A 15,052-nucleotide genomic window follows, 5' to 3' on the forward strand; every position below is an offset into this window, starting at 1 on the left:
GGCTACACACCTCACGATGAGTCTAATCCAAACATGTAGTGGAGTTGATTTCTCACTTTGGGATTGCTGGCGTTAGAGTCATGACTACAGTTTGAATTGAATTGTCGTTGATATTGACTCTGCAAGTCAGTATGGTTGTTTGCTCGTCCACTCAATGTTTATAGACCTAACCGAACAAAGGTTATAGACCTAACCAAAGATTCTTGTTTTCACTTTTCTTATTTATTATAGCTTATCTTCCTTTGACGATATACACTGCTCAAAAAAAGTATAATGGAACACGTAATCATCACAGTATAACACCAAGTCAGTTAAACGTCAGGGATAGAAATCTGTCTAGTTAGGAAGCATAAATGATTGTGTATCCATATCACTTGTTTTGGTGCAAATGAAAGTGACAACAGGTATACTGGAGAGGCAAAAGCAAGACAACCCCCAAAAAAGGAATGGTTTGCAGGTGGTGGCCAAAGAAAATTGCTCCCTCCTTATGCTTCCTGACTGAGTCTTCTCTAGTTTAGCATTTTTCTATTGTCCTTGTCACTACTGGTAGCATGAGGCGGTACCTGCAGCCCATTCAGGTTGCATAGGTAATCCAGCCCCTCCAGGATGGCATATCCATAGTGCCGTCGCAAGAAGGTTTGCTGTGTCTCACAGTACAGTCTTAAGAGCATGGAGGAGATACCAGGAGACGTTCCATTACACGAGAAGAGCTGTAAAGGGCTGTAGAACTCCATGAGGGTGGCATGAGGGCCCGACGTCCTCTAGTGGGACCTGTGCCAGCACCGTGCAGCTCGACTAGAATTCGCCAGAAATTTTAAAGTGTCTGGAGTCGCCGTGGTGAACGTTATGCTGTCTGCAACATCATCAGCAACATCATCAGCATGACCAGTTTGGTGGTGGGTCAGTGAGGATCTGGGGAGGCAAATCCTTGGAGGGTCGCACATTATGAGTTGCTGTTATGAAATTCTTTCAAGTTGGAACAGCCTGTGATTTCAGTTGTTTACTTTGATTTGTCTGATTCGATGTGAGTTTGAATCCAGCCCACCTCATTTTGTTTTCAACGCATTATGCAATGTACAGTAAAGATTGATTTTTAATGTATTTCCTTCATCAAGACCCAGTGTGATATAAGTGTTCCCTTATATTTTTGAGCAGTGTAAATGTTTCCTGTTCCAATAAAGCCTATTAAACTGAAATGTTAAATAGCACAGAGATAGAGTGAGAGAGAGCGCACATACACTAATGCAAAAAGCACAAGCAAGTGAGAGAGGCACACTGAAATATTAGGCCTGGATTTTGGTTTTATATTCTTGATGTTCAGACATTCCCCTTAATACACATAGAAGAGAGCAACCAAATGCTGTACTTATCTAACACTGTCATCATAAGGCAGTAAGCTTTTACATCAATTGGCATAATAGCACCAGCTGAAGACCATCAATATCAAATCTCAAACAAAGTCTATTCAAAATACAGACGGTGGGCTAATTAAAAGTAAAAATCTGAATGACCGGAGGAACATAACGATTGCAGATGCTTTTATAAAGGTGTACTGCATGATACAATTAAGCAGTTAACATCCTATCATGCTCTCAGGGCCAGCTGACCTAAATTTTCGATCAAGATGGCAAGAGGAAAAGATCCAATTGTTAGACAGCACTCTCCACCACAACCATCAAAACACCAAATGGGGGAATATCTTGGAAGAACGGTGTTCCATCCAGTAGAGAGAGACTTGTAGATTTTCTGCCAAGGCTTATTGAAGCTGTTCTGGTGGCTCGTGGTGGTCCCACACTACTGAGACACTGTGTTGGTTTGTCCTCGTGGTGGTCCCACACTACTGAGACACTGTGTTGGTTTGTCCTCGTGGTGGTCCCACACTACTGAGACACTGTTGGTTTGTCCTCGTGGTGGTCCCACACTACTGAGACACTATGTTGGTTTGTCCTCGTGGTGGTCCCACACTACTGAGACACTGTTGGTTTGTCCTTGTGGTGGTCCCACACTACTGAGACACTGTGTTGGTTTGTCCTCGTGGTGGTCCCACACTACTGAGACACTGTGTTGGTTTGTCCTCGTGGTGGTCCCACACTACTGAGACACTATGTTGGTTTGTCCTCGTGGTGGTCCCACACTACTGAGACACTATGTTGGTTTGTCCTCGTGGTGGTCCCACACTACTAAGACACTGTGTTGGTTTGTCCTCGTGGTGGTCCCACACTACTGAGACACTATGTTGGTTTGTCCTCGTGGTGGTCCCACACTATTGAGACACTATGTTGGTTTGTCCTCGTGGTGGTCCCACACTACTGAGACACTATGTTGGTTTGTCCTCGTGGTGGTCCCACACTACTGAGACACTATGTTGGTTTGTCCTCGTGGTGGTCCCACACTACTGAGACACTGTTGATTTGTCCTTGTGGTGGTCCCACACTACTGAGACACTATGTTGGTTTGTTCTCGTGGTGGTCCCACACTACTGAGACACTGTGTTGGTTTGTCCTCGTGGTGAACCCACACTACTGAGACACTGTGTTGGTTTGTCCTTGTGGTGGTCCCACACTACTGAGACACTGTGTTGGTTTGTCCTCATGGTGGTCCCAAACTACTGAGACACTATGTTGGTTTGTCCTTGTGGTGGTCCCACACTACTGAGACACTATGTTGGTTTGTCCTTGTGGTGGTCCCACACTACTGAGACACTGTTGGTTTGTCCTTGTGGTGGTCCCACACTACTGAGACACTATGTTGGTTTTCCTCATAGTGGTCCCAAACTACTGAGGTACTTCATGTTGTTTTTTCTCTAAATAGTCACCCATCTGTACATACACATTTCAAAAACACATTTTATTTAATGTCAAACATTAGTGTTACCAAACTCCATATAAATATACCCAAACCCTTGTAAGATCAAATCCTTTTAAAAAGAAAGACATTCTGTGACCACAGCTTGGCCATAGTGACAAATAATAATAAAACAAACATTGCAAACACTTGGTTATATGACATGTAAAATGTACATTTTCTTCTCCACGTCTCAAAATAAAATTCAATCAGAGGTATTTCTATTCTGACATTTGAAAAAGAATTGCAGTATTTTTTTTAAACAGTCCAGTCAGGAAGATGTATGTAATTTCCTTTGGAGAAAATATAGTCTGCAGACCTTGCAGCAGATTATGAGACCTTAACTCCCACCATGTGACACAGAAGTCGTATACACAATGATAACGTTTTCCCTGTCAATTCCATTCATGCCAACAAAGTACCTATTGATCTGAGAGATGGGGATATTAAGCAAAGATGCAGAGAGTGAGAGAGCAGTGAGACAGAAAAGAGAAGAACACTAATTATGTCTTTGTCCCTCAGACAGACAGATGGAGTGGGAGAGAGATGGGACAGAAAGAGAGAGAGGGAGAGCAGAGGGAGAGAGAGAACAGGGTAATGATGTCTTTGTCCCTCATTGGGTACTCCTGCTGAGATGTGCGTTTAACAGAAAGAGGAATCAGCACTTCCTTTGAACAGAAAAATAACAGCTGAATAACTGTGCAGTGTAAAACTCCAACCATTTAACCTCCCTGTCTCTGAGACAGTACATCCAGGATGGTAAGCTGTGCATTACCAGCAAAGAACAAATGAATGAGGGGAACTGTTTACAAAAAAAGAAAGTAAAAGGTAATCTTGCATAGAGGTATAGAGTATAAATACTGGGTTTTTTGCATTTAAAGAATGCTCTGCTCCAACAAAATAGGGCTTATCATTTACATTTATCATTTACACTTGGCTTTTATCCAGAACAACTTACCCGACTGTGTTATTGTATAAATTATGTACATACTTTACTTGTTTTATTGCCTATTTTTAAAGGGGAAGGAGAGGGGACGATTCGGCCATCATCAGATTAGAAACTTTGCCAGAACACCAGGTACTCATATGATCAGTGCCACAGAATCTTTAATGATCAAAGGGACTGAGGACACCTGTTTAACAACCCATCAGAAAGATCTCACCCAATGCCGGGCAATGTCTCCAACACTGCCCTGGGGCACTGGCATTTTAACATTATACCAGAGAAGAGAGTTCCCCCTACTGGCCCTCCAACACAAAAGCCAAACGCATCTGGTCTCCTATCCAGGGAGCGACCAGAACTAACCCTGATTAGCTTCAGAGGCAAGCCAGCAGGGTTTCAGGGCGCTACCAAAAGAACACATCTGGACCAATCGATGCAAATGTTGATGAAATCACCAACCGGACCTGTGATACTGCCAGTACCGCCAATTTACCTCATAGGTTGGCCCCCTTAATTTGCTTCATATGAACCTCTGTCTGTCTGGAAGACACATTTCTATATGTTGGTCGTAATTCAGCTTAAATCCGGGCCGCCCTTCGATTTGAGAGGAGCTGAAGTGGCAGGAAATCAGCTCCCCGGCCCATTAACCCTGGTCACGCTGCAGCCAAGCTGATTTATTACACAGCAACACGCTACTGAGGCCTCAATTTTAAATAGGAATACATCTATCTGGGGAGACTGAGGGAAGGCAATTGTGACATGCTTGAATTTTAACCTTTATTTAAAGCCTTATATTCAATCTGTCGTCTCTTTTTTGGGGGATGGTCCAGCACTATCCTCTATGACTACAGCTTCCATTTTTGGTGCAATTCTTTTTCTAGATTAGGCATAGAATACAGGATCAAATCATGTTAAGTCACATGCTAGTTTACTATTGTGTACAAAAGCTAGTTTACTATTGTGTATTTTATCTAGCTCGGAGTATGCCCAACCATGGCTTACCTCTACATTATTTTGACAGCCATACCTCATTTCTGACCACTTTGCTTCGCCTCAGCTTACCTACGTACCACTCAAGCGTGCCGCACAAGCCCTGAAAAGTGAAGCCAAAACGTCTCGATCGCCCCCTGGTGAGTGGTCCCAGTATAGGTCATAAACCCCGCCCTCCCCATGTTATTCAAAGGGACGCGAGACCAACTAAACAATTAAATGACCCTTCAAATATATTTTTTCCGAAGCTGGTTTCTGTCATTTACTGTAGTTTGTATCACGCTAATGTAAATTCAAGAGTTTGTTTTTAAAATAAGTTTGTTTTTAGTTAGTTATTTAATGCTCTAAAAACGGTGGTGTGACGTCGTGATTCACAGCTGTGATTGACAGCTATCTGAGCCGAGGAGCCACTGAATCTTCGGAGGACTGAGGAGATTGGAACTTTACATTTAATCTCTAAATTTCTATAATTGATATAATTTCACACGGACATAATGGGTTGTTCTGCAGTACATTGTGCTAACCGATCTGGCATTTCCAATCGATCTTTGAATTTTTTTCGGTAAGTTAAATTTATAAGCTATTTAATTAGTAAATAAATGTAATGGGCTAGCTAACGTTAGCTAAAAGACAACAAGCCTCGTTAATAGCCATGTTAATAGCTAGCAGGTGATCGTTAGCTAGAAGTTACCAATTATTTTTGTATTAGGCCTATTCTAAATTAAGGTTAAACACGATGTAAGTTAGGCTATAACATATCGTCTAGGTTTAACAAGCAAAGGTTGTACTGTACTTGGACTTGCGATTGATTACGGTATGCGCATTCTGCGAGGGAGAGTGAGGGCGGGGCACAGGGGTGGGGCCGTTGATTTCGCGGCTTTACGGCTTTACGGCTTTACTTCCTGCTCGCTACTGCGCATAACTACTGCGCAGAACTGGTCCCAAGATCGCTATCTGCGCAGACGCAAGTCCAAGATGTCAGCGCCGTATCAGGACACTGGTGGCTTCATTTTTCACCAATGGAAAAGAGCGAAAGGGCGTCGTCCATTATTTTTACAGTCTATGGTACCACTCAATTTTATCTCAGTTTTCCTGTTTACCTTCATGGTGTTGTCAACCATGATTTACTGACTGTATAAAGTGCAGTAGGCAAATGTCTCTATGTAGCACTGAAGCTAAACAATGGTTAAGCTCCACCAAACAGTCTCCTTTGACCTCCTGCTCTGCAGCTGAACAAAACCAGACAACACAGAGACAAAGAAAGAGATCGATAAGTCTCCCAGAATACACTTCTCTATTAATACTGATGACGGCTCACAGTTAAGGCCTTTATTGCTAGTATCCTATCATTTGTAATATGCCGGCCCGGATACCAGAGTTCCCCACAAGGGAAAAACAAACAGCTGCTGTCATGAATCCATGTTAGATGGTGGGAGTTACTCATCAATGCTGTTGGAGATGATTAGGACTAAAAAGCCCTTAAAACAATAATGCACGGGGAATTGAGACAAGGCAAGGACGTATAAACGTCAATCTTCTCAGGTACCATATCTAATTACAACAGCTGGCACCGCTCTTTGGAATAAAACCGTTATCCACTCTGTTATATTCAGGAGGGGCCGGGCTCACAGAGCTGCTTTTGTCTACAGACAGATCAATAGTAATAGTTATATGCTTGGTTTTACACAGCTCAATATGAATGGTTCACTGCATTGTTGTACACCGCTCAACAGTAAATGGTGGGGAGCTTGGCAGTGACCAAAATCAATAATTCAGTTAAATACTGATTAATACCCATTAACGCTGATGAAGATGAATGGGAGTGGAGTCATGCAGGGCCTTTAATGAGCACACAGCGGGCTGGAGCCATCCATTGCTTTTGCTTACAAGGCCCGGTGTGTCAGGGTGGTGGAGGGAGCGTCCACGCTAACACTGATACGCTTTGTTTGTACATTTCTCTCTTTCACACTTTCTTTCTGGTCTGTTTCGAATTCACTCACTTTCTCTCTCTGTTCTTCTCTCATTCTCTTTTTGTCTCTGGTATTTCGGGTTATTCACACTTGCAACAGTTATCACTACAATAATTCATTTTGAATTACATTTGCATAATATGTAAATGAAGACAAATCTCAGTGATTGGTGGATGTAATGATTCGTAGAAGACAGACCGAGACCCAGGCGCAGAACTCAATAGTCGAATTTAATTCAAAACTAGGTTAAGCATCTAGCTTTCAAGAACATAATCTCCAAAACCACGGATACGAGACAATAACACCTGACCAATAACAAAACCAAACTGAACTAAATAATAGAGTGATTGTGCAATACAAAACAGTCATGCTAGACAAGACAGTGCTAATGAAAAAGGGGTGCGATCAGAAGAAGGGGGAAACCGGCACTCCCTGCCGGCGGTCAGCAGGAGGGTGATTTGGAACGCCGATGGGGGTAGCGATGCCAAAGGCCTGTTACGGTGGAAAACATGCACACTCAGCGCCTTGCCCTGTCATTACATTACCTGGTGATTTGGGCAACAGGGCTAGTTCATTATCTATTACAAATTTGCATGAAATGAAGTATAATTCCCAAAGAACAACAAGTGACTATACATTGTGCATCAAAAGTCTGCACACCTGTGATGAAAAATGCAGCTTTTGCTGATCTAAAGGTTGTAATCAAGACAAATGTTATTGGAAGCCACACCTTGTTTGATTTTGCTGTGTGCTTCAAATCGTTGTCATGTTGAAAGATGTAACTTTTTCTTCTTCTACTGTATTATGTTCACACAAACCAGCCAAAATAAGAATAATTTCTCCCAGGCAGAGAGATCCCGATCAAGCACGGTTAGGCTCCAATGTTGTAGTACACTTGCAGTTAGCAATATCTGTGTTTTACATAGTGATTACTAGCTACAGATTTCAATAGTTACTGTAGCTTCTAATGCTACAATTTAGAAGGGGTGCAGAAATTCCTACGGCCTCTATTTTGTGGTACAAATCAACAGAATTAACATATTTATTTGCCTTTTTGGTCCTGATTAAACAGCCCAAATGTGATTACTAAATACACTCTTCAATCCGTATTTCATCAGTAGAAAGCTCAGATTCAAACACGTATGGCACAATATTAAATGTAAGATCACTTCCAAAAATGTTATTCTTCATGATGACAAGCTGTTGTGTTGTTTAATGTAAAGTTAGTTAGCCAACTAGATGATGGATAGAAAAACCTGCCAATGTGAGATGGAGGGAGTGGCCAAAGCAGAAAGGATCTTCTCCCTGGAGTTTTAATCTTTTAGAGGAAGAATTTTGACCCCTTGTACGTTTATCAATATATCTGCTAATAGGAACATTGCTGAAAGACACCCAATCGCTCTGTCAATCAAGGAAAACCGCAACTACACATAAATGTACTTGTAGCGCTACTAGTAAAACATGGAGGCTTCCCGAAATGAAAAATATGACTACATAAACATTCAAAGCTTGTTCTTTACTGACAATTATGTGTGAAAGAAATCTCACTGCCCTGGAAATCTCTCAGATATGATACACACCACCGGTTGTGAAGGGCCCCTTTAAGGTTGCCTTTAGCCTCTTTGTAGCTTCCATGATGAGCCTTCTCCGTCTGACATTTTGTAGGGACACCCTGATCTTTCCAATGTCCTAGTGGTGCAATCTTACCTCCACTTCTAAATGATGGTCTTCACAGTGTTCCATGATATATGTAATGCCTTCAAATTATTTTATGCCTGTCTCCTGATCTCTACCTTTTAGTAGTAAGATCCTAAAGATATTTTCTTTGCTCCTTGTGGACCACGGCTATAACTAACTTATGCAACCAAGAAACCATCAAGAAAGTTCCTACAAGAACAGCTAATTAGATTCACCTAAATGGAGATCAAATAATCTTTGTGCATAATTTGGAAAATGATCTGAACACAGTTACAATCTCCATTATCCGTACTTGTGCAACCAAAGCATTGACATTTCTTTTCCCTTTTTATTATTTTACAGATACATTAATAATTAAAAATAATACATTAGATAGGTTTAGTTACCTGCAGTATGCTTGAGAATGTGATGTGCATGGAGATTTTACCTACAATCTTTATACCATTGGAATGTGACCAGATTTTATAAAATGACTCGATTTCTTTCTTAACTAGTATTTACTCAAGTCCACTAAAAAACACCTGTTGCTTTTGGATAGCCACAGTCCAGCTGACTGGCGTTTCAGCTTTAAGCAATAAACATTTTTGGAACTGCTCGTAAGATTGCTAGTAGACTGCTAGTAGACAGACTGATGTTTTCTAAAGTAAATTTCTTCCCAGAAACAGTGGTTTTGAACACTGTCGAGTGGAGGAATGTTTCTTGGTCAGTACCACATCTACAATATAGCCAGACAAACAACATAGTAATCTAAAGGGATTAGTGTAAGGGAATCACACATAACATGCTGCATCAAAAGCTAGCTAGCTACTACTTCTGCAAAGAAATTAACTCATGTTTGCAAGCAAATTTTCATGAATTAGCAGCTGCCTTCTCCCAATTCGCAGTAAATCAAAAGTCAAGAAAACACTGAAATGCGGACTGATTTGTAAATTTGGGTCAGCACATTTAAAACTGTAAACTGACATCTAAGCACGCCGTTTGTGTGAAAACTAGTTAGGCATCTAGCTCTTTACGTAAAACATGTTTTTAAACATTTCTGATAACACCATAAAACAGGAAACATCCTTAGACCTCCTGCGACATCGGACAGGGAGATAGCTTAATATGTTTAGCGTTAGCAGCTAGCTAGTATAGTCATCTAGCCATCAGTGTAGAACGTGTGGATTGGAATTCCCAATTTGATAGCCTATTCTGTCCTATTATAACCACACGGAAAGTTTTTGTGTCCTTGGCTAGAAAGCTTAGCTTTCTACCAAACTTGCAGTGATGTGCAGTTCGCGTACGAATTCGTTCGTTTTGAACGAATCTTTTTAGTGACCCGGGACTCACAAGTCCTTTTTTCTAGTGACTCGATCGTTCATTCAAACGCTTGACACCGGATTTCTACAACATGATCACTTGCTTCATAAACGGTCCTCCAGCTCAGTTCTCTGATCAACGACTATGTACGTCATTAGCAGAGAAAAATCGATCAAGACAGGAACACCATAAAGACATGTTTATAACTGATAATTGAAATCACACTATAATAATGAATGTAGTCAGTTGATTACTGATGTCACGAAAATAAAAAGTACTCGCGAACGACTGTTTAGTTTTACGGTTTTGCTAGCTGCTGTTGGACCTGGATCACAATTGTATTCCCCATAGACTGTATATAAAATGGACGACGCCCTTTCGCTCTTTTCCATTGGTGAAAAATGAAGCCACCAGTGTCCTGATACGGCGCTGACATCTTGGACTTGCGTCTGCGCAGATAGCGATCTTGGGACCAGTTCTGCGCAGTAGTTATGCGCAGTAGCGAGCAGGAAGTAAAGCCGTAAAGCCGCGAAATCAACGGCCCCACCCCTGTGCCCCGCCCTCACTCTCCCTCGCAGAATGCGCATACCGTAATCAATCGCAAGTCCAAGTACAGTACAACCTTTGCTTGTTAAACCTAGACGATATGTTATAGCCTAACTTACATCATGTTTAACCTTAATTTAGAATAGGCCTAATACAAAAATAATTGGTAACTTCGAGCTAACGATCACCTGCTAGCTATTAACATGGCTATTAACGAGGCTTGTTGTCTTTTAGCTAGCCCATTACATTTATTTACTAATTAAATAGCTTATAAATTTAACTTACCGAAAAAAATTCAAAGTTCGATTGGAAATGCCAGATCGGTTAGCACAATGTACTGCAGAACAACCCATTATGTCCGTGTGAAATTATATCAATTATAGAAATTTAGAGATTAAATGTAAAGTTCCAATCTCCTCAGTCCTCCGAAGATTCAGTGGCTCCTCGGCTCAGATAGCTGTCAATCACAGCTGTGAATCACGACGTCACACCACCGTTTTTAGAGCATTAAATAACTAACTAAAAACAAACTTATTTTAAAAACAAACTCTTGAATTTACATTAGCGTGATACAAACTACAGTAAATGACAGAAACCAGCTTCGGAAAAAATATATTTGAAGGGTAATTTAATTGTTTAGTTGGTCTCGCGTCCCATTGAATAACATGGGGAGGGCGGGGTTTATGACCTATACTGGGACCACTCACCAGGGGGCGATCGAGACGTTTTGGCTTCACTTTTCAGGGCTTGTGCGGCACGCTTGGTATTCCCCCTTCGCTTGAAGCTTCGATGCTGCTCCCATCATTGTAACGTCAGAACTACCCATCTTCTCATGTTTCTGCCTCTCAACAAATTTACTAAATACGTTTCTCAAGGGCACATTTCATTATATATGTTTTTTTTTATAATGTATTTTTTCCACCTTGAATTTTTATGTTTTGTTACTTAAGCAAGCAATCTTCCACAGTTCAAATCTTTAGCAAATGAGCCGCCAAGATCTGACGTTACACCCAGGGTTGCCATATATCACTGACATACTGACCAACCACCTGCTTCTTTTACATAAAGACTACAAAAACGCTACTTTTGTACAACCCTATCCGCATCTGGCAACACTAGTAGCAGCCACACAGTCACATTATCATCATACAAATGCATCATGGAATAACAAAACAAATATAGATGCTTATCACTTCAATGTCAACTAAATTGTATTCAGCAGAAAGTCATGATACCATTTTATTTTGCTAGCAATATTTTTTTACTTCTTGTGGGGCCCTCTGATTGGCTGCCTCGCACCCATTTAAGCTCCATCTCTGCCTGGACCAAAATCAATATGAAAAAATTATTGTAAATATTAAAAAGAAAAAATACATAGCGTGAACATTCCAACAAAAACTAAGTATTTGTGAAGTACTACAAATAACATATTTCCCCAATACCCTTTAAAATATAATTAGCAGTCATACAAATGTCTCCTTTAACATACATTAAATCATTCTCATGTAAATTGGCTATCTATCTCTCTGGCCTCTGTCCTGATTAACTCAGTCCTGTGTGAGAATGTCTTATTGCTGTATGGGGCAAAGTAGTGTTATTGATTTCTGTCCTGGAGTCTAAACATTGACTTTTCTACAACTGCAACCTCCCACTCAATATCCCTATATCTGTCTTTCACCAATCTTTTTTTCTTTTTATACATCGTTCCTGGCTTTGCTGCTCGCTGTGGTTCTGTGTGTCAGTCTTGGTGGTGTTTACTTATTGTTATAGATGACTGTGTTAGTTAACATTAACATCAGCAGCAGGGCAGTTTTTGCTCCCAAAGCAGAGAACCAAGTGCACGTGTCAGTATGTAAGACTGAGTCAAAACCGGAGTTGCTTTGTCTGACAACTCTAACTGAACTGCTTCAACTGCAGTTACTTACAAAATGTTGGGTGTTTTACAAAACATCAGCAATGTATCAAGTCATCAGTGACTGGATTGTCCCTCAACAATCAAGGTATCAAAACCAATGAAATTTAAAATGCCACGTGTGCATTGGCTAAACCTATAGGTTTCTGGGACCAATCAGATGGTTGTATCGTTTTGAGATATGGGATGTGGTCTGATCGAGACTTACTGCTGAGAAGAAATTAATGTCAGTGGGTGTGACAGTGTTTGGTTGTAAGGAATTTGGGTATCCAGGCAAAGTTGATTCTGTAGTTGTCAGGTCTACATTATATTACAAATCTATGATAGAGGAAGAGTCCTGAAACCATAATAATAGTCTATTTCTGACATTGTAATGAAGTGAATGTGCTGGTATTGTAACCCTATTGTTTTATTTCATGTTTTAAAATTTGGTATCCTGCCTGATAGAATAACGACCCCTGACAGCAAAATTGCAAAGCATGACTGTTTCCCATTTGATTTTAAAAAGCATTCAACCAAAACTGTGATAATGGCCGGGTAAGTGCTAACAGGGGAGCATACTTCACTTCCCTAAGGAGTGTCAAGGAGAAAGAGAGGCTTTGTCCCCAGTGTGACAAGGATTTTACAATGCGTGTCAAGGTTATAACGATGTTCAAACATATCCCAGCCTTAAGTGTCTGTATCAATCTGTCTCCTTCATGGACACTCCACCTATCTGTCTTCATTGACCTGTGTTCTATAATTCCTAACACCCATCATATCCCAACCTCCCTCCCTCCTCCAGGCAGCCATCTTATTCCTCTTTCCCCCGTCTTCTCAGATCTGACTATGACCTGGAGTACGACAGCTATCCAGATGACCTCTACAACAGGTGTGTTGCCCAGTTCTACCTACAATCACAGATTTGCATCATGAGGTATTCTTGCCCTTCGCTATTATGGCCAAGTAATGATGAAACTATTTTATGATAAACTGTTCTAGTTCAGAACTAGGTTATCTCGACTTATGCAGTTATTTCTCTCTTAGGAAGGTTATTCATTCTGTCACCTCTGTGTTCTGAGGTACTGCTGTGACCAGCCTCCAGTCACACCTCATGAGGTCACATCCAGTGTAGGTCTGCTATCTGATTGGAAGTCAACTTTAGAGTGATACCGTTGGTCAACCACTCAGGTCTATAGGATTTTGGGATCGTAGCATCGGCTCGGCCCTGCACTTCTCTCTAAAAACTGATTTGTATGAATCTACCAAAACCTTCTGGGCAAACGTAATGTTTCATTAATGTCGGTATCATCTTTTAATTTCATCCATAAAACCTTGATTAATGTGATGAGATTCTTGACGTCTCTCAATGATTCATGTTGCTTGTTTGTATCACCCCTACCCAATGTTTAAATCATGAGTTCGATCATGTTTGACAGACCTTGTTTAAACAAGGTTATTATTTGCATAGTCTTATAAAGAGTATATAAGAGTAACACACACTGCAAATATTTCTCCACTACAGTCTTGTGCTTCAAACCCCTTTTGTTTGTGAACACAATTCTCCAGTACGCCATGTCTCCTCTTTGACTGCTTGAGTTACATGGAGTAGTATAAGAGGGGTGTATGCCTACGTGTGATAGGCCTCTTGAATGTGATACCAGAGAATAGACTGTACCGTTAACTCATCTTAAATCCCCTTGTCTGGTACAAACCAAACGGCTAAACAGCACAAAAGACACTTTCTTCGCTCCAGCAACTGCGTCTATACTCTTCCCAAGTGGTAATAGCGAGACTGGGGACAAGGGCCTTGGGAAATGTTGAAGTGTTCTGAGTGCTGTCTCAAAGTGAACCCCTGCTTAGTTCTAAGGCTCCACTTGAATAACGCAATTAGCCAGGCTTTGATTGGCTGAGAAAGGGAGGGGCCCAATGTGACTGGTGCTGATGAAGAGGGCTGCAGAGAGGAGCGATAAGACTGCAGCAGAGCCTGCCAGGGCAGGGGGAGGGTGTTCCAGCAGTGAACTGAGAAGAGACAACAGCCTGAGAAAAGGGTCTTCATCTTCTACCGTGAGGTCCAAGAACTGCTGATGCCCCGGATGAAGAGGCCAGCATACACAGTGAGGTCCAAAAGTATTTAGACTGTGACAAATGAGTTGCTGTTTTGGCGCTGCACACACTCAGAAATAGAAGTACTGGTGTGTACTTAAAAGGGTACAAATGCTGGTCGCTGAGGGTGTACCCTTTAGTGTCAGTCCATTTTTGTACCGTATCAAATTGTACCAGCAAATGACCTACACACGTTTTCAGTGCTGCAGGGTCCAGTGCAGCCCCTCCCCTCGGGGGTGAAATGGGACACATTTGTTTTTTCTTTTGTTTAATTCACTCTGTACCATTTCTGTTAGTCAAAAGGCACTCTTCTGTCCCCATAAAGACCAAAATTGTACCTTTGGTGGAACATTCTTTAAAAGTGTACCTATAAGTACAGAACTGTTCTTGTTTCGTACCTCCATTTTTGAGTGTGTACTCCAGCATTTTAGGTTTTTATGATAAAATGTTCATCCGTATGGAGTGAATTGTATCAAAATTACAGTAATTTTTCTGCTTAGTCCCCCAATTCTAGGAAACAAAATGTTTTTTGAACACATTCCCAAATGTGTTTTGGAAAGCAGTCAAAAATTGTGTATTTGGTCCTACTTTCATAGTTTGCAATGACTGCATCAGACTTGGAATTCTAAAAATCTGTTGGATACTGGCAGTTCGTGTTGATTGTGTTCAGGTTATGTTTTGCTCAATTAAAACGAATGGTAAATAATGGATTGTGTCATTTGACTTCAGAATGTTACCTAAAGTTACTTCATTGCCACTTTTAAA

The 15,052-nt window shown here is 41.1% G+C and overlaps 1 protein-coding gene across 5 annotated transcripts in view; it reads left to right on the forward strand.

The window, feature by feature from the left end:
- Window positions 1-15,052, forward strand: part of si:dkey-234i14.2 (RNA-binding Raly-like protein) — a 45,675-nt gene that overhangs the window by 22,865 nt on the left and 7,758 nt on the right. Inside the window, exon 3 of one of the 5 annotated variants that reach the window (XM_010905407.4) lies at window positions 12,987-13,118. The exons of 1 other annotated variant lie outside the window; for it this stretch is intronic. In XM_010905407.4, coding sequence (XP_010903709.1) covers window positions 12,987-13,118 — 132 coding nt within the window. The remainder of the gene's footprint in view (window positions 1-12,986; window positions 13,119-15,052) is intronic. 3 more of the 5 variants (XM_010905410.4, XM_010905409.4, XM_010905411.3) reach the window with 3 other exon arrangements.

The sequence above is a fragment of the Esox lucius genome, chromosome 19 (genome assembly GCF_011004845.1).
Source record: "Esox lucius isolate fEsoLuc1 chromosome 19, fEsoLuc1.pri, whole genome shotgun sequence".
In the NCBI taxonomy this organism is placed as follows: Eukaryota; Metazoa; Chordata; class Actinopteri; order Esociformes; family Esocidae; genus Esox; species Esox lucius.